The sequence below is a fragment of the Gymnoscopelus microlampas genome (assembly GCF_963454915.1).
Source record: "Gymnoscopelus microlampas genome assembly, chromosome: 6".
Taxonomy (NCBI): Eukaryota; Metazoa; Chordata; class Actinopteri; order Myctophiformes; family Myctophidae; genus Gymnoscopelus; species Gymnoscopelus microlampas.
In genome coordinates this window covers 48034613-48054543 of record NC_139943.1, presented here as the reverse complement: position 1 = coordinate 48054543, position 19931 = coordinate 48034613, and the positions used below count along the sequence as shown (strand labels likewise).

At 42.0% G+C, this 19931-nt stretch overlaps 1 protein-coding gene across 1 annotated transcript; it reads right to left on the bottom strand.

The window, feature by feature from the left end:
- Positions 1 to 7592: 7592 nt before the first annotated feature.
- rerglb (RERG/RAS-like b) lies at positions 7593 to 17038 on the bottom strand. Its single transcript, XM_084059189.1, has 5 exons — positions 16340 to 17038; positions 12865 to 12921; positions 12567 to 12640; positions 11140 to 11297; positions 7593 to 8920 (listed from the first exon to the last, which is right to left on the bottom strand). Exons 1-5 carry the CDS (start codon positions 16389 to 16391, stop codon positions 8635 to 8637), a joined length of 627 nt encoding a protein of 208 aa, XP_083915315.1. The 5' UTR covers positions 16392 to 17038; the 3' UTR covers positions 7593 to 8634.
- Positions 17039 to 19931: the final 2893 nt, after the last annotated feature.

Genomic DNA, 19931 nt, shown 5'->3' with positions numbered 1-19931 from the left:
GCATTAGCGGCATATTGTCTTTATTTTGACATAGGCCCTACATCAATGCCAAATACTGTGGTAAGCCTGGGATGAACATAACACACTATTCACAGCCAGGGTCCATTAGGCTAATTGCGCTAAAAGGGAGTTTTCTCGTTGACATTAAAGGTGAGTGGGGGTAGATGGCTGCTATGGCTCTAATTAGCAGTCTGGGGAAATAGGAACCCTTTTTGGGCCATCTGCTGTTGCTGCCAGTCACGTCCTTGGTGAAAGGAGCAGGAAGAAATTTGGATGTTTTTTTCAGTGTTCAGTGTGAAGGCTTGTTTATCAGTCACGATGCCTTTGCAGCTTGGGTCAGAGGAGCCTGATCTCATTCAGTCGGCCGAACAGTTGGATTTGTGAGCGGGAGTAATGACCTGCAATTTGTGGCAGGCAGTGACGGGTTTCGAATATGAAATTATGGACTGGAGAGAGCCTCCTCTTGCCGTAGATTACTTCTACCCCCAGTGACCAGAGAAACAAGAACAGTTTCAAAATAGGTTTTCACAATAAATGATTGGATTAGTGGGCTACAAGGCAACGCGTGTCGGTTTCATCTCAACTGACACAGCTGCAGTCAATCCGTCCGTAGGCTGCCCTAACGCGTCTGATATCTGGTCTAGAGGGGCGGGTTCAAAATCTCCAGGAAAAAAATCTGCGAGATCCCATTGGTTCACCGATCTGTCCGTCAGCCCCCGCCCCGCCCCATGCCCCTCCCCTCCCCCCCAATGTGCAGCATTGAAAGCCCTGATGTCACAACAATTGGAGCGACGCCCACTGCACTCTGGTTGGTTGGGGAAATGAAACACTTCCTATGCCAGGAACGTCAACAGGCTGGTCCACGCTCTTATTTTTGAGCAAAACGCGAAGGAAAATAAAAGCCTGGAGATCGAGGCTAATCCGTCCGTGATTCACCTGCAAAATACCTGCACTTCTTTTAGACTGGGCTTGGGACTTAATGGTGTAGGCCTAAACTTTAAAAAAACAAAAGAATATGGGGTGATGTTAAAGGAAAAGGGTTTAACTGGAGCCAGAGGCCTCATTATACACGGCGCCGATATTAAAACACATCCCACACACACAAGCACCTGATACTTTATGTACACATAGGCTAAACACACACACAGACATAGACACATGCCGCAAGCATGTACACATGTACATGGATGGACCCACAGGAATAGCATAACCATTTAGATGACAGTGAGGCTATGTTTCTATATCATAGGATAATAACCGTTTCCCAAGTTGAAATTTCATTTTTTGTGTCATTGTGCTTCAAGGTTTAGTTAAAATCAAAGACAGAAGAGTCACAATATAGCTACCGTAAATCTTCTGAATTAAATTGAGCGTTATCTTAATTCCTAAATCTGCAAGATGCATAGGGTTACTAACAAAGTCCTAAATTATATTATACCTGTGAAATCTGAATGGCACTTGAGGCAGAAGATTATGGTAGGTAGAGTAAAGGGACAGGTTTCTAGTAGAGGAAAATGTGCACGCACATTTGCACGCCTCAGTGCTGTAGTTTCTCTGTGTTTGTGGTGCGGTCCATGTACATGTGTACATGCTTGTGACATGTGTCTATGTCTGTGTGTGTTTAGCATATGTGTACATAAAGTGTCAGGTGCTTGTGTGTGTGGGATGTGTTTAAATATCGGTGGCACTTGAGGCAGAAGATTATGGTAGAGTGAAAGGGACAGGTTTCTAGTAGAAGAAAGGTTTGGCAACAGTCAGACGAGGTGCCACTTCAATGCAGCAGAACATCAGGAAAGGAGGCATTGTCACGGTCCGCTCCTCGGGCCGTGTACTGTGCCCTTATTATTTGGACCTTGAATGCCCTTATATGGTGTTGAACTCTTAAGGGCTGTTCTATAGGCCTGTGTAGGCCATTGCTCATGATGTTCTGTATTCTTGCATTGTTGTAACTCTGCTGCCATTTGCCTTGGTTCTCCTTGTACTTTTATTGTGTAGTTATGTTCCTAGTTTTCCTGTCTCCTGTCTAGTTGTTGCTACCTGTCTTGTCTCACCTCCCTTTGATTAGTTTGTTCTCCACCTGTGTCCTGTTAGTCTCCCAGCCAATCCCTGTGTTGATTGTCTTTGAGTTCACCTGTGTCCAGTTAGTCCTGTGTCTATTTAAGTCCTCTGTTTGCTTCAGTTTCCTGTTGGTTCGTTGATTTTAGTTGTGTGAGATTATGCTAGTCTTTGTCTCCTGACTTATTGTTGCCTAGTGTTATTTTCCCCCTAGCTTTCCCAGTCTAGTTTTCCCATACTCCTGTATTGTCTCTTTCCTGTTATGTCTGATTACCCGGTGACTGACTTTGCCTGTACCTGACGTTGATTGCTGCCTACTCCCTTTGTCTGGTGTTAATAAACACTTTAATTCGAGCTGCATTGCCTCTGCCTCTCATCTCGCACTTGGGTCCTACACCTCCCTGCCTCCCACCGTGACAGGCATGACATTCTCATACTCAGAAAATAGGACTATTATACAAACAAGATGGGTTCTAATATGGCATGGCTACCATGGGGAACCTTCTTGTGGCCACTCTGTGATGTCAGTCATCACTGATATATGGTGTATGATTCCAAATTTGGGCAGGGTTTCAGCCCAATCTGACCCCAATTGACTTAATTTATGTAAGCTTTTATAACCCTATACAGTCAAACTTTTTGACTGTATACCATAATTAGCCAACCTCTTTCAGAGCCAAGCTATCTATTCAGTCAGAGAAAGATAATGGCATGTTTTACACTTTTTGAAATATTTAATGTTTTTATACAAATTGAATAAATCAATGGCGTCGGATTGGGATGAAATTGTACCCCAATACCCAATCATAACTGTCATAATAGCCTGGATGCATGAAGACCGAGAAGCCACGCCATTATTATACCTATCTTGTAACCTGTCTTGTTTTATTTGGATAATTACAACGCACACAGCTGCAAGGACTGAATAATGGGAAAATAAACCTTAAACTGTGGTCCACTTACATTGGCTCTCATTTCTCCTTGCGATTTGCCCAGGTGTTAGTAATGACTAGTAATGACTATTGAACTCATTTTCTTGGGTGCAAATGCATCTTTACAAGCACCAACCCAGCAGCATAGGAAATCAGCTAATTGGATTGTTCTAAAGAGCAGATAACAGCGAAGAAACATTTTGAGTCAAGTACCTACACCTACACCACCTAGAAAATAAAGATGATTATGATTATGAAAGATCCTGCACAACTATATTTCTATTCCATTTTCTCTAAGTTCTCTGTAGTTGCGTGTAGAATGTGTAAGAATGAAAGATAATTTGAAACAGCCTTGTGTCTTTTGCAAGCAACTATTTCAACAGCTGAATGATCATAGAGCACCAGGTGATGTGATGTACTGTAGTTGATGTGAGCTGATAAAGAACAGCACATTGGCCTGGGGCCCGGATCGCTGGCCTAGCGGTCCGGGCACCTAGGCTACAGTATAGCCTGACAGCACGTCGCGGGTTCGAGTCCCGTTCCCGATGACCTTTGCTGCGTGTCTCTCCCCGTCTCTCTCTCTCTCTCTCCCTCTTTCCTGTCCATCTTCATTTACATACTATCAATAAAAAAAATATAAAAAAAACAGCACATTGACACAATGGGCCTCATTCAGGAAGCGATATCACTCTGTCCATTTCTCTCTCTCTCTGTCGCTCTCTGTCTCTGTCTTTTTCTCTCTCTCTCCGCCTGTTGCTGTTGTGTCTGTCGACTGCTTTAAAGGGGAGCCTGCAATTAGGGATGAAAGTTCTATTTACAACCACAAAAGTCACGGCGTGTTTAGAGCTGTCTCGTGTGCACGCACATTTGCGCGCCTCAGTGCTGGAGTCTCTGTCTGTGTTTGCGATGGGGTCCATGTTCATGTGTACATGCTTGCGGCATGTGTCTATGTCTGTGTGTGTTTAGCCTATGTGTACACAAAGTGTCAGGTGCTTGTGTGTGTGGGATCATGTGTTTAAATATCGGTGCCGTGTGTAAGTGTACAGTAGGTTCTGCCTTAACAATACTGTAACATATGTGTGAAGGTGGTTGTGTTGTGTCTGCACGCATGCAAGCAAGCGTGTGTTCGTGTGTGTGTGCATGCATGCGTGCGTGCCTGTGTTCGTGTGTGTGTGTGTGTGTGTGTGTGTGTGTGTGTGTGTGTGTGTGTGTGTGTGTGTATGTGGTGTACTGTAGACAAACAAGCAACAAGCCTTTAGTTTGTATTGTTTACAAGCCTAATTGCCTGGTGGAAAAAGCTGCTGGTCCCCATGAGGCTACGGTACCGCTTCCCAGGCGTTAGCTGGAACCGTCCATGGTCGGGTGGATGAGGTCCTTGATAATCCTACAGGTTTTGCTGACACAACAGCCAGTGTACATCAGCTGGATGGAGGGAAGCTCACATCCACTGACGCTCTGGCTGTCCACACGGCCCTCTGCAGCGTTCTACGGTTGAGGTCATAGTCATAGTCTTTTGCATAAAATTCCATTTAGTTTTATTCATATTTTAGTCATCTGAAATGTTTTAGTTTTTGTCTAGTTTTAGTCAACTAAATATCATAAGATTATAGTCGACTAAATCTACAGTTGATTTAGTCGACTAAAATGTATTTTGGCGGTGCCTTGATGGCGTCGTAATGGCAGATTTTACATTTGGTTGCGTGCTGAAAATAGCCGATCTACAAGCTCACAACGCGTTGCAACGCTTGTAGATCGGCTATTTTCAGAGCGCAACACCAGAGCGCAACCAAAAATAAAATGACTTTCTTAGTTCTACTGAATCTCTTCTCCACTAGTTCCTCCCTAACATTTTAGTCTAGTTTTTATTTGTTGACGAAATTGCCAATATATTTAGTCTTAGTTTTAGTCATCATAGCTTAATTTTTATTTTGTTTTTATTTTGTTTTCGTCAGTGAAAAAAAGGTAGTCGACGAACATTTTTCGTCATAGTTTCAGTCGACGAAATCAATACTGCGAGGCAGTGAGGCATCCAGTCAGGATGCTCTCAGTGGTGCTTCTGTAGAAGGCCTCTAGGATCTTGGGCCCCATGCCAAACTTTCAGTTGCCTGAGGGGAAAGAGGCATTGCTGTGCCATTTTCACCAAGTGACGGTGTGCTCATCCCAGCAGAGGTCCTTGGTGTTGTGGGCGCCAAGAAACTTGAAGCTGCTGACTCTCTCCATGGCAGACCCAGTGATGTAGATCTCTCCTCTTAGCATCTCTCCTCTTCTTGTATTGCACGATCAGCTCCTTGGTTTTGTCGATGTTGAGAGAGGCGTTGTTCTCCTGACACCATTGTTTCAGGTTGTTGACCTCTCTCCTGTAGGCCACCTCACTGTTGTCAGTGATCAGGCCTATCACTGTCACATTATCGGTAAACTTAATCATTAAGTTGGATGTGCGTGAGGCCATGCAGTCATGGGGGTACAGGGAGTAGTCTGAATTAGTCCCTGAATAGATTGCAGCTGTAGAATGAAACCCTGCAGTACTCTGGGACCACAACACACGGGAGTTTAAGGACGGTCACTGCTGTAGGACATCGTGCTTGTGCACTTCCACACATTGATGCTCCGGAGAGGAGGCATGAGCAGGGAAAAGGAGGCTGTGTGATTTAGCAGGAAACGTTATTAGTATTTAGTACCAGATGCTTCAGAGAAAATTCTCTGCGGGCTGGGTCTATTTCGTCAGAGGGTCAAGTGTCTGGAGGAGAGCCAATCCCGCTGTCCCCACGACTCTTAGCTGGTGGACTTTTCCAGATTGGAGTTGGAGGACGGTGCTCACCAGCTGTGAGATTAAGGGGAACTGATCGATGGCCCCTCTGATTGGCCCTCCCCGCGTCCCAGCGGCATCCAATCCCCTTTGTCGGATGGCTGTCTTCGGCTGAGCCAAAACCAATTCCTCCTCCATGCAGGGGCCGAATAAGATCGCTGACCTGAAGCTGAAAGGCCACGCTTGGAGGCTCTGCTGTCATCCGTCTCCGCTCTGCGGCTCGCCGGGAAATGAGAAACACAAGCAGGGAGAAGAGGGAGGGTAATGGAGAGATGCTGGAGAGGAAGAGAGAAAGAGAGGGCACAGAATCAAGTAAAAGTTCAGTCAATTTTATAGGTGCAACATAGTTTGGTTTACAGATACCCACCTGAGATTTAAAATATGATTGTAATATATGATGAGTCAAGATACATTCTCAAATAAACACGAACGAGCTTTGATGTAGCCTATTTACAAGTAAAAGGCCATCTGCACCTGGTGTGTGTCTGTATGTGTGCGTGCGTGCGTGCGTGCGTGCGTGCGTGCGTGCGTGTGGTGCGTGCGTGTGTGTGCATGAGAGTGTGCGGGATGCAATATTGAAACAGGTCAGTGGGTTGGTGGACTGATATGTTTTAACTTCAAAAGGCCTGTGTGGAAATGTCTGAATGGGGAAAAGGGAAAGTCGCTGCTGAGTTCATTAAAATTGTTCATCATAACCTATTGCTATAGAGATGGCCCACTGCAATGTCAATGAAAATGAGATTCAAAAAGAAGAATTCAACAGAGATTTAACAAAAAAGCATAGTAAATGGCATAATGGTCCTTAAAGAATAGAACCTTATACTGTACATAGGTTTAGTGACAATAATACCATTGGCATTCAAACTGCTTATATAGCATAACCGTACATATTTGATGTTGTAAGTATGCTGTATGTATCCGTTTAGTACTTTGGTGTGTACTTTAATGGGCGTGGTGTGACACTAACTGCAAGGGTAAGCAGATTGATTTCCACTGGGCACAAATCCTATAAATGATCTCCCTCCTCCAAAGAGCATGCTGTTTACAGCAAGGCTGCAAGTGGCAACAGAAGTCTAATGCCATCTAGTGGTTACAAATGGGAAATATCCCTGTTTTGTACACCAAAGGAAAACATTATTATGACATCATGTTTTTCACCTTCCCTGCAAGCTTGCTGTTCAATTTGTTCAGGGTGTTTTAAGGTGACTGATACTGTAGTTTAGTGGGTCCAGGAATTGGTCGAGAGATTTCCTTGCTAAAAAAAATACAGGTTTGTTGAAAAGCAAGAAAACCATCTTGAGATCTTTGTCCGGTTGCCCTGCACACAATAAAAAAAAAACTCTTTGGTTCTTTGGATCATGACACAACTCTGCATATAGTTACAAGTACATAGTGACTGATACAAGATCATGTATCAGTCAGATTTTTCATATTCCATTCCAATTGGCTATAGTGACTTCCAAAGTGTGCCACCCATGGGTAGGCAACCCTGCCTGGCGGAGAACTGAGCAGCACACTTTTATAGTGTTTTTGTGTGTGTGTGTGCGTGTGTGTGTGCGTGTGCATGTGCGCGCGCGTGTGCGCGCGTGTGTGCGTGTGTGTGCGTGTGTGTGCGTGTGTGTGTGTGTGTGTGTGTGTGTGTGTGTGTGTGTGTGTGTGTGTGTGTGCGCGTGTGCGTGTGTGTGTCATTTCCCCAAAAGCACGCTGCACTGCACACATAAGGAATGTTTTCCTTTTTAGCTCCGAGCCACAGGAAAACAGGAGTCTTATTAAGTCATGTTTTACTTTAATTTCCTCTCAAACTGAAAATGTTTTTACAGTATACAGTCATAACATTGACCAAACGCTGTAAAAAAGAAAAAAAGAAAGACATACATCGCATACCTGGGTTTGATGTAATATTCTTATTTCATTTACTTTGTTATGACATACTGCAAATGGAGACATTAAATGTACTACAAACAGAATGAGTGTCCTCTCACAACCTTTCTGTTGTTTTCACTTCTGTAGATATTTCGAAATGCTAAATCGGCTGAACTGAAAAACAAAATGAGTATTATACGACTTCATATTTACAAGTTACTTATAAAATGTTGTTGTTAGCAATACATTACTTATCTAAGGGAACGATACAAAAATAACATATACTGTACTGACTTGTGGGGGAGCTTTTAAAGCATGTAAACAAGATAGGCCTAAAACCCATGGCTCTATTAACATTATATAGCTCATAAGCTTTTAAAAAATATATACTTTCTTGAAACGTGAAGAGATCAGTCAGATCAGTCAGTTGTTTTGTTAAGAATGGTTTTAGACAAATATGTTTCCAAATTCCAATATCTATAATGATATCCAGACATGGTAGTGAGTGAAATACCTGTGGAGTGTTTCATTCTTGTGTGACAGGTTTAGAGAATGGTTTGAATGTAACATGTTGAAATTGCCACTTAACATGTTGGTAGTATTTACATGCAACAGTACGCATCATTTGAATGTATAGTGCAGTTGTGCTCAAAGTGGGGTCTAGGGACTCGCAGGGCTCTTTGAGGGGAATCCAGATGGATCCTCAAGTCTGAGAGCGTAAAATTGGAACCAAATGGACCCTTAAGGGTTACAGGTCCATTTGGTTCAATTTGTACACTCTGGGGTCCTTGAAATTTAAAACCGCTGGTATCGCGCTTACTGATAGGAATATGAATGTACTGCAGTAGTTTCCAGACACAGCACATTTACTTCTTGTTCAAATGCCAAGTTCCCTCTTATTTTGATTTCAGAGAACCCAAGACAAACCCAGTCCAGCCAACCTCAGAAAAGCCCCTACAATAACACTGACTCAAGCCATCACACAGACTTCCTCCTTTTTCCAAAGACGTTGTTGATGAGCTTGGCCATGGACTTGGAGCCGCTGTAGCGGCGGCGGTCGGCGCGGTATTTCAGATGCTCCATCACGTGACGAATGAGCTGTGTGAAGAGGTTGGCGATGTCCTGGTAACTCTCAGCCGCCGACACCTCCTGGAAGTGGCAGTGGTTCCCCTGAGCCAGACAGCGGCCCTCCTCCTCGCCAACTTGCCGGGCGTGGCACAGGTCCTGCTTGTTGCCCACCAGGCAGACGGGCACCTCGTTCTCCCTGGGAGAGACGGACGGACACAAGCGAGGAACATTTTATTTGGGCAGTCGGGAAGAAACCTCTGATCTCCATATTTTAACTTTCTTCTGCGACTTTTGCTATTTTTGAATTTTAATCCTGAAAAATGAAGCATAGCGTTAGTTCAGAGCTCACGCCTTAACAAGGAGGTCCCTTTAAATACGGCTTTGCATTCACTAGGTCTCTGCTTGTCTTACTGCCTGCTTCACTGCTGCTTAGCTGCCTCCTCCACCCCAGCCTCCACCTTTTGATCAGAGTCTGGCATAGGCTCAAATAATGCTTATTGTTTGATATTGTATCCCTATGGGGGTTTTGCTTAACATTCCTTGATTTTGCTTAGCATGCTGCTTGGACAAAATTCAGGGAATATCTCCAAGAGCGGAGCCTTTAACGCCAAGCTTAACTGTATTCCATTAAATCTACTTTGACGTGAGAGTTCCTGACTGAAGTAACAGTGTTGGACATATGAGGTTTCCACCCAACAGAGTCGATTTATTTGAAGACAGTTATGAGGACAGGTATTTGAAGGCAGGCCTGGGTCAGGACATAACCTGTGATACGAGTCCTGAGCTGAACTGGAATCAAGAATGACAAGTGGCCCTGCAGGTCACAAATCAGATTCAGACCCCAGACTGGTCTGTTCCTTGGTAATAAAATAAGGACAGCCATTGGGACTTTTGGGTTGAAACTACAAATGCTATCTTTTTTAATTTGTTTTATTTGTATTGAGTGAATGAGTACAAGGTATAACATGCTCCTTGACAATTCAAAACCATAGACTAGTCATCTAACAAAAACTACTACAGACTACAACTACAAATGTTCTCATCAACAGGTTAACAGCTACTATAGGAATCAAACTATTGACGTTATGCTTATTATGTGTATTCATGTTAACTGTCCCTTGTGATAGCTGGTAATAAAGTAGCTGGTCATCGGTTAAACAGTAATGGGACCAGAAATGGAGTAAAAGCTTCAGGAGGACACAATATTGTTGTTTTTGCCACCTGATATTCATTCATCACTACACTACAGATATATATATTTTTTTTCTGTGCAGGCATTATGACCCAAATACCAACAGCAAATCTCTTCCTGTTACATGATGGATCTTTATGGAGCATGTGGCATGTTGGATATGGCCCACTTTCTGGTCTTTGGACTGTATCTGCATCATGTTTATGGGCCTGAGGTGAATCCCTCAATCTATCATGTCAGTTCTTGTCAAAATTTCCAGCATACCTCACACTGCAGCCCATGCCAGTGTATTTCGAGTGTTTGTAGAGTAAAGTAGTAGAGATTATTTGCCTGGAGGTTATGAAGATGACCTACTATTTTCTGTTTACTAAAGAGCAAAGACGGGGAGACTCCTCTTACTGAACAAACACTCTGTAGCAATGATTACTATCAGAATATAGTTCATATAATTAACTTTTAAATAACTTTTTTAACCAAAATCTTTTGCTTTTAACCAAAAATATCAGCACCTTTAATTTGTGCTTGGCAGAGAAAGCAAACTTATGGCTTAGGCCCAATGTTACCATAACATCGAGTGTGTTTACCACAAGCAGCATTTATCTAGTTTGTCAATCACCAAATACATTTTCAGAGTTACTTTTCCATAATATCACTATTTGACTATCACTTTCAAGTGTCTTCTGCTGGTTACACCACACCTGTGCATCTAATGGTAAAGTACAGTCCATTGATTCGTTAGTTTATAAACATTTATTCTGGAAAATGTTTAATTAAAAGCTGTACTTTAGAGTGCAACACAGATCTACAACCTCATGGTCCAAGGCACAGTACAATGAAGCTAAGAACTGCGGCCCGCAGATTAATATCGGAATATTGATATATTATTGATTTCAGCTGTTCCAATTCCAAACATGCAAACATGACCCGCTTTAATTACTTCAGTAGCTTAATGACTAGTATTCAAATTCTATTGTCTTTTTTTATGTCCAATGTATTTGTATCTAAGTTCATAAAGTTAACATAAGTATAACTAAATGCATTCAAAATTAAATACAATTTTTACTTTTCAGGATCCCAATTCAAAAATAGCACAAAAAAGACATAGTATATGCAATGTGGCACTCTGGAGTGAGTGTGGATATATAGTGGCAATCTCCATCATCAAAGTTGCCCACCCCTGGTCTAAACGTAGGCTAAAAAAACATCATTGTAGTGCGTCTTACCCTTTGGAGTTGTCTGTGTTGTCTGTGCGTGCCTCCCTGATCTGCTGCAGGATGTTCTTGGCATCGATGAAGGAGGTTCTGTCGCTGATGTTGTAAACCACCACAAAGCCGTCTGCCCAGTCCACCGGCTCCTCCAGGATACACCTGGCCTCTGAGCCCTGCCAAATCACGTTCAACTTTATTTATCAGATCCTTGATAATGAAACAGGCTAGAGACAACGTAATTTTGGAGCATGAAAGCACATGAATACAGATGAACACACATATGGTGGCCAAGGATAACGATGGTCTCCTGCCAAGTGATATTACTTTATTTTTGTATCACGTTGACAATTTCACTGTCACAATTGCTGTGTTGTTAGTTTTGTCTCGTTTTGTGCACAGTTCTTGGGAACTTTAGACCAAACAAGTAACAATAACAATGCCATATCTGACTACAAGCTATGTGACTGATGATTAATGCAATAAACTCTCTAATCAGGTTTAAAATTACGACATCATTCCATAACTTTTCTGCAGTAGTTCTTCTTATCCTGAATGACACCATGGCATGTGCACTGAGAAAATATGTCATCAGTCATCATACAACCTATAATGAACTTGGGGGGGGGGGGGGGGGGGGGTTAACAGTAAGAAGGACATGCAGCCAAAGCACGTGTCTGAACCCCTGGAACACAGATGCCTCAATGCCATAAAAAGTGCCATTATTCCTACAGTACCTCCGCTGTTTTTTTTTCCTTACATTCTCTACAGAATGAAGGCCAGGTCATAAAGGAAGGGGAAGACAAAATGTATAGCATTCCTTCTTAAGGAGGACTCGGCTTTACAGTGAACTTAGCAGAGGAGGACAATGGCTGGGGGCAATACCAATAAAGCAGCAAAGGTCCTCTCAGCACTCTGGCCTCGTTGGTGGAGACGCAGCGCAGGCTGTGTGCACTCCTTTTCTTCAAAGGGCCCAGTCATCGGCCCACATTTCCTCAGGACACTCATAAATCTCACTGGACCCTCAACATTAAGTGGGGAATGGAAGGTACACGTGCTTGGCGAAGATAAACATATGAGCAGGACGGAGTTCATTTGAGGTCAGAGCTGTGTACAGTAGCAATGTTTGCATAGTGCCATTCTATAGTGGCAGTGATGTGTAGGTAGGCTATATTGCAGTGCTTGTGCCCATTGGCTGTTGTTGCTGTACAATATTAATAAAGTAATTTATGAAGGAATCAAAACATACATGAACACTACTCATAGCCTACTTTTCATGTAACACAATAATGTACACTCTGAATTTATGTTGGTTGAGATTTAGGTCAGCACGAAAATTCAAGAAATTGTGAATAATCGAGGTGGATTGAGTTCATCAGCCACTACAAGCCTTTCTCATAATGGGAACTATAGCCATGTTTGAGTGGGTTGTTGTTTCATTGTACCTGTGAGCAGGGGTCAAACACATCCAGGTTTAGCTGTCTTCCATCGATGGACAGTCTCTTATGGTACAGGGAGTCTGTGATAAGGAGTAAAACCACTGAGAAATCATCAACCATAAAGCCATAGTTGTGCAATAGATCAATCATATGAAGTATAGACTCGAGTCACTCCACGTATAACTAGTTATCATATGTCTGACAATCCAACAATATCCATGGTTTCTTAGGACAAAAGTTGCTTTCCACCAACCAACGGCGAAACCCTTGCGACATCAAGCTACAAGGCTGAGAGAACACTCACTAGCATTGGAGGCATATTCACCGATGAATCTCCGGGTCAGGAACCTCACCAGGACAGCTGTGGGGGGACAGAGACACATTAGACTGCAGTGAAACAATGGCTTCATTATGTACCTGCCCCTCGTTGGCATCAGCAGTGGGACTCAGGATAGCTCGCACCACCAGCAGCAGAAATGTGACCAATTGGACCGGATTCATTTGGTTACACTTGGACACTCTCTGAGTTATGAATAGATAAATAAATGAACACTTGAATTTTACTTTGCATGAAACAATTTGATTGGATGTTTTCATTTATTTGTTTTCCCCTAATGTTTACATAGACTGGCACATTCAGAGAGAAATGCACTGCAGCTACACAGACATTCACACAGATGCATATGAAACACACAGATAAACATAGAAATTGACACTCTCTCTCTCTCTCTCTATATATATATATATATATATATATATACTACTACTGTACCTACCTTGCTCACTCACAAACATGCACCTCCTACCTAGAGTATACTGCATATAAAACAAGCCAGAAAAACTAATAAAATGGACCCTTAGATGCACTTATCGAGACGTGTGTAGTACAGTTGCATGTAGAATCAAGCCCAAAAAACTGCTAAATGGACCCTCATTCTGTATATAGGTCTATACACTTGCACATGTGTGCGCAAGTGTATATGCACGCACGCACGCACGCACGCACCCGCGCGCGCACGCACACACACACACACACACACACACACACACACACACACACACACACACACACACACACACACACACACACACACACACACACACAGAGCACCATCTCCACACTGCATCTCCACAGTAACAGCCCTGCTTGGCAATCATTTGGGGGAAGGTCAGAGAGACATCCTGTTGTTTTATGAAAGCAATGTAGAACAGATCCAGACAACCTCTCCAACCACAAGCACCGCTGCCACAGAGAGTCAATTGTGACATTCAACAGGACACAATCACTGGGCTCTTAGAACCGAGCCCCTGCCTTGTTCTGACCTGCATTTTTATTGAGGCCTAAACATGCAATACAGAATTTATTTGACCACCAAAACCGTGACACAATGACACATGGATGCCTTTGAACTCAATTTTACTAGTTTTTAATCCAGAACTTAAATCATGACTTTAAATGTATAGAGCTGTTCACAGTGGGGTTCCAGGCAATAATGTAATCAAACATTATGTGACTTTAAAACAGACACATGATTAAAATTGAAAAGCTCACCAAATTAATTTGACTGTTCCAGTATCATTTAGTCAAATCACTATGTAAATAAAGCCAGTAGACGGGTGACAGTGTGTTTCACTATAGGAGGCATCATACTGCAATTGTAGATAGGCTACAATGATATATTTTATAGGGTGTTAGAGGCAAAGTTCCTGCCCACCACCATGGAGACTGGGGTTTGATTCCTCAGCAGTGCCTCCGGCTTGGCCGGGCACTCCAATGAGCACTGGAAGGGTGGAACTGGAAGGGATCATATCATGTTCCTCCACACGCGTTACACTATCTCAGTGAAAATCCTCACTGTGCTTGGTGACTCCATCTGTATCGGAGAAGACACGTTGTTATCTACTGTACATACATCCTCCCAAGAGCAACAAATAGGGGTTGGTACTGACAGGGACTATACACATGAGGGGGAAAAGGCTTAAAATCACCTCTCGAGTTGCAAACAAGTGAAAATGTTTACACCCCCAGAATTATGCTCTCTGTCTCTTCAGTCCAAACTGAACTGTATGCAGCTCAATCTGATTGGAACCTGACTCATTGTATTATTGTGTTAGTTTCAATGATTTATATTGTTCTACCCTTTCTATGTTATATGTCCTTATACATACCTTATTACTTTAACATCTTCATTGTATTGTATTAGTAGTATATGAGACTGTGGTTAGTGTTTAAGACCTGGATGCATATGTGCTTCCTATCATGACCAGAACACTGTAAAGAGAGTTTTAATCTCAGTGAGGTTTTCTTGTATATATGTGATGTTACAGCTGTAAGAGGCAAAGGAAATATCTGCACACCGCTCTCAGTGCTCATTTCAATCGTCTAGGACTAGGTCTAAGTCAGGTAGGCCTACATGTTCATGACTAAGTCTCTGACAAAGGTCTTGTTGTGCAGATATTTCCTGCACCGGTCAAATTTGTGGATGTGCGTGCATTACATTGAACTGTATACATCTATAAGGGCCGGTTGCACCAAGAAGGATTAAATAAAGCTTAGTTTAGGGTTAATCAACGATTTGTTGATCTAGGATTTATTTTAATTCGAGTTGGGTTGCACCACTTAATTTTAAGCATTTGGGTTGCACCACTTAGTTTTAAGCATTTGGGTTGCACCACTTAATTTTAAGCAAGTTTGGTGCAACTGGATTAATAGATAACTCTTGATTTAAACCAGGTTAAAGCTTAATCCTTCTTGGTGCAACCGGCCCTGAGTCATTCATACTAGCAGCTCAACACTATTTCTAAATTCTCAATTCATGGTCAAAAGGCATCTATCTGTTACTGACTGTACATGCATATACAGTATAACAAGTTCCAGGAAGGCACTGGGATGCAAATGACAGACATTTAAAGGTCCACTAAGTGATATTTTGTATATTAGTAGTCATTGATAGAGTGTTTGTTCAGTAACAGGGGTCTCCCTGCCTCTCCAGCTCTTTAAGCAGAAAATGCATTTTCAGGTCAGCATACCAATTTTCTCCAATCAGTCATACAGGATACAGGATAAACATGTGAAATTTGAACAGATGACACCAAGAAATGAGTAGACAAAATTGGATCTGGAACGCTATCAAATTTAAGCTGATAAATGGGTACTCTCTGACTAAATGAAACTGGCAACCCACAAGTAAATGTGTTTTCTGCTTTGGTGAATGGGTGAATGAAATGCATATTGCACAAAAAGCACCATTTATCTCTTTGTTGAAAATAGCTGATCTACAAGTTTACCATGCAAAATAACTTTGCATCAAACTCCTCCACTTTTACCCTAATGTATACTTCGGCTATTCAAAAATAGACGATCTACAAGCTCACAACAAGCCGCACATTATTACAAAACATAAATGAACCACTTCAACCCTATACAGTTTGGCCATTTGAAAATAGCCAATCTACAATGCGACACATTGTGAGCTTGCAGATCTGCTATTTTCAAAAGATTTATACATTTGAAAAGTTGTGAAATGGTACATTCTACATAATGAGTACTTTCTACTTTTGGTGCTTTAACTACATTTTGATACCAATACTTTTGTACTTTTACTCAAGTACATTTTGATACCAATACTTTTGTACTTTTACTCAAGTACATTTTGAATTGCGGACTTTTACTTGTAAACAGAGTATTTCTACATTGCAGTATCGATACTTTTACTTAAGTGAAAAATGTCAGTATACCTTTCCCACCACTGTCCAGCAACCCACATGGTGTCACCCACCTGATTTCCCAGCTCCCTCACTGCCCAGCAGGGCCAGCTTGATGTCGTTCATGCCTGGACGCCCCCTCTGCTGCTGCTCTCTGCCAGGTCCACAGGTGGCTCTGCTGTGTGACTGGTGTCTAAGGAGAACTTAGCAGTCTGGACCACGACAGGATGACATACACCCTCTCCTTTAACCTTCTTCTTCTTTTCTTCTTCTGTCTCTTCTTTTCGTCTTCAAAGGGTCCTTTCACTCCTGAAAGACTTGAGGGCAGAGAGGTAAAATAAACATCCCATTTGTCTATCTGGATCACTCTCTCTCTCTCTCTCTGTTGGTCTCTATCTTTTTACTCTAAAGTTCTGTCCTGCGCTCTCTCTCTCTCTCTCTCTCTCTCTCTCTCTCTCTCTCTCTCTCTCTCTCTCTCTAGAGACTAGACTTTTTCTCTGTTTCTCTCCCTTTTTCACTCCCTCTCGCTCAGTCTCTCACACACTCAATTTTCTCTCTTAACCCTTCTGCCTCCTCCTCCCTGTATCACTCTGAAGTTTTTTCCAGGTCTCTGTTTTTGTGCCCCCCTCCTCGTTTCTCTCTCTCTCTCTCTCTCTCTCTCTCTCTCTCTCTCTCTCTCTCTCTCTCTCTCTCTCTCTCTCTCTCTCACTCTTTTTCTTTCTCTCTGTCACTCTTTTTCTTTCTCTCTCCCTCTCTCTGCCTCTCTGTTTCACTCTCAAATGGTTTTTCACTCCCTGCCTATTGGTCTTACTTCTTATTTTCCCCTCTACCATCTCCCATTTCAGCCTCTCTCTCTCTCTCTCTCTCTCTCTCTCTCTCTCTCTCTCTCTCTCTCTCCTGTGCTATATATCTCTCTTTTCTATCTCGTTTCCCCTCCCTCTGAGAGGCTACTCAAGGGTCAGGCCCAGACTAAATGTGTTGTTTTGTTCCTGGAGACAAAGGCTACTGTCTGCACTGCTTTTTACAGACACTTATAGTGTTTTAATTATCCTCTGAATATTGTGTTTACTGTCTGACTGAAATCAACAGGAGGAGATCTTATGTGTTTTTCTTTCTGTCAATTGGTGCTTATCTGATATAATTTTTAGAATTACAGCACAAGTAATACTAGCATACAGTACTATACATACAGTACTAGAAGCATAATTTATTGGTAACACATTTATTTGTTCAAACAGCTTCAATAATGCTTGTTACTCATAAAGGCACAACTGAATTGTATGTTGAACACCTACTGTACATTTTTAAAAAGCATGCAATTTTATCAAAACACATATACTTTTCTTCGCATCATACATTAATAACATCTGATCTCATGTAGACACCTGATGTTATTATAAAGAGACTGTATTGTGGAAAGACCTTACCACACATGAACAACACATAGAGAGCATTGCAGTTTGGAGTAAAGTGTCACACTGTATGGCAAACCACAGAACAGAAAAACACACTATTACGGCTTCAGTCATACATTGACATCATGGTGGAATTCCTTATATTTGGGCCATCCATCTCCATTGGCTTCCCCACCACACGCAATGTGGCACACGCAACCAATAAATCATCTGCCCGTAACCGCCATTTCACAGATGGGAACATCAGCCAATAAAACACAAATAAGTCTTTAGACTTCAACCACATTTTTCCCCCGGTCCGACCTTCTCACTAACTGGTGCTGGGGCCCTGTTCCAAAATTGTTTTATTTGATCCTGTATCTGTGGCCTGAAAAGTCGCTGAACCTTTTCCAGAAGAAAGCCACAAATTCATCCCTTTTGCCTGAGAGAAGTCTGTTGTGACTCTCACTCTGCTGTGTTTGGGTTGGTTTTAACTCTGACTGGAAAGCAAAAACTACACTTTTCTAACCACTTAAACTGTTGTGCGTCAAATAGCGAACACAGCCGATCTACAAGCTCACAACGTGTCGCAAAGTGACACGTTGTGAACTTGTATATCGGCAGTTTTGCTGAATGTTTGCCTATGTTTGCCTATTAGACTTGTCCAGGACGCTAGGGTTCATGTGGTTAAAGTTTCAGTGTGGAACTTTAATTTGACCATAGAAATGTTGTGCATATGATCACAGATTCTTGAGTTTTACTCAAATGGATTATATTTTTCTGAGCTTTTCCAGGCCTTAAATAAATATAATATAATATAATATAATATAATATAATATAATATAATATAATATAATATAATATAATATTGTACCTTAAAAAATCTGCTAATGACGCAATTTGACAGAGAAAAATGCCCTAAAAAAAAAAAAAGCCCTAATGACTCCACAATTTTGGTTGTTGTGGCCCGGTCAGATGTTGATGTTTGGATCATGGATTGGAGCTTGGAGATTTCATGAACCAAAAGCAATAACGATGGAACAAAAAGAATGTAACTGCATTATGTCAGCCATTCACTGTCCATGTAGTGTGACTGGGGCTTTTTGAAAAGTTTACCAAATATGCTCTTTCTTGTCAATGATGTTTAGAAATCTCACAGCACCATGATACAGCTCGCATGAGGGGGAAAATAATTGTTACCAGACATTTTCATATTTAAAGAGTTCAGATGGGGATAAAGTGATGGACTTTAATTCTCTGATTCATTTGATTGTGGAATGTAGGGTGCAGAATAGAAGAATTAATCTTGCGTATTTGGAAAAATGTGTTTCCAGTGATTGGCCTAATCACACCTAATCCTAAAACATTAAGCTAATCTTGACCCACTTCATAGTGTATGTTGAAGCATTCAAACTTGATTTAAGTTAGTGCCCAGGGATATAGGAAAATACATAAAATGATAATAAACTAAATTAACTTATTCCAAATTCAAAATCAGGTCTGTGTTTTCCCTCACATGCCTCTCAACTTTCAATCTCATAATCTCCTCAATGAACATTCTACATTCCAGCTCTGATCAGAATCAAATTCCTCGTTTTTGATTCCAGGGCGAGAGCATACAGTAAGGCCCAGCCATCCATGACACCACAAGACCTATACAGAAAGAAAGAGAGAAACATTTATACTGTACGCGCGTGTGTGTGTGTGTGTGTGTGTGTGTGTGTGTGTGTGTGTGTGTGTGTGTGTGTGTGTGTGTGTGTGTGTGTGTGTGTGTGTGTGTGTGTGTGTGTGTGTGTGTGTGTGTGTGTGTGTGTGTGTGTGTGCTCGCATCTCTCTCTCTCTCTCTCTCTCTCTCTCTCTCTCTCTCTCTCTCACTCTCTCTCTAATCTCTGTCTAATCTTCTGTCAAGTGAAACTATAGGTTACAAACATAACCCTGGTTATTTGAGTATTACTCACTCAATGTCTTGCTTATGGGAGAGCACCTGTGATCACGCCAGGGGGGCGTTCTCCCATAAGCGAGACATTGAGTGAGTAATATGAAAAATATCATTAAATCATATCTCAAGGGATGTCACATGAACACGCAGTGAGTACAATTCTCACAATATTTCTCACAATTCTCTATTTTGCCCATACAAGAAGAAGGCCAGTAAACACACACACCAGAGCACGCCAGACATCTCAAACTTGAACCCCAGCATGCCTATTCTGGAGGGAATTAACATTCACAAAAAATAGCAGCGACAGCGAGGCATTGTGAGCTTGTAGAT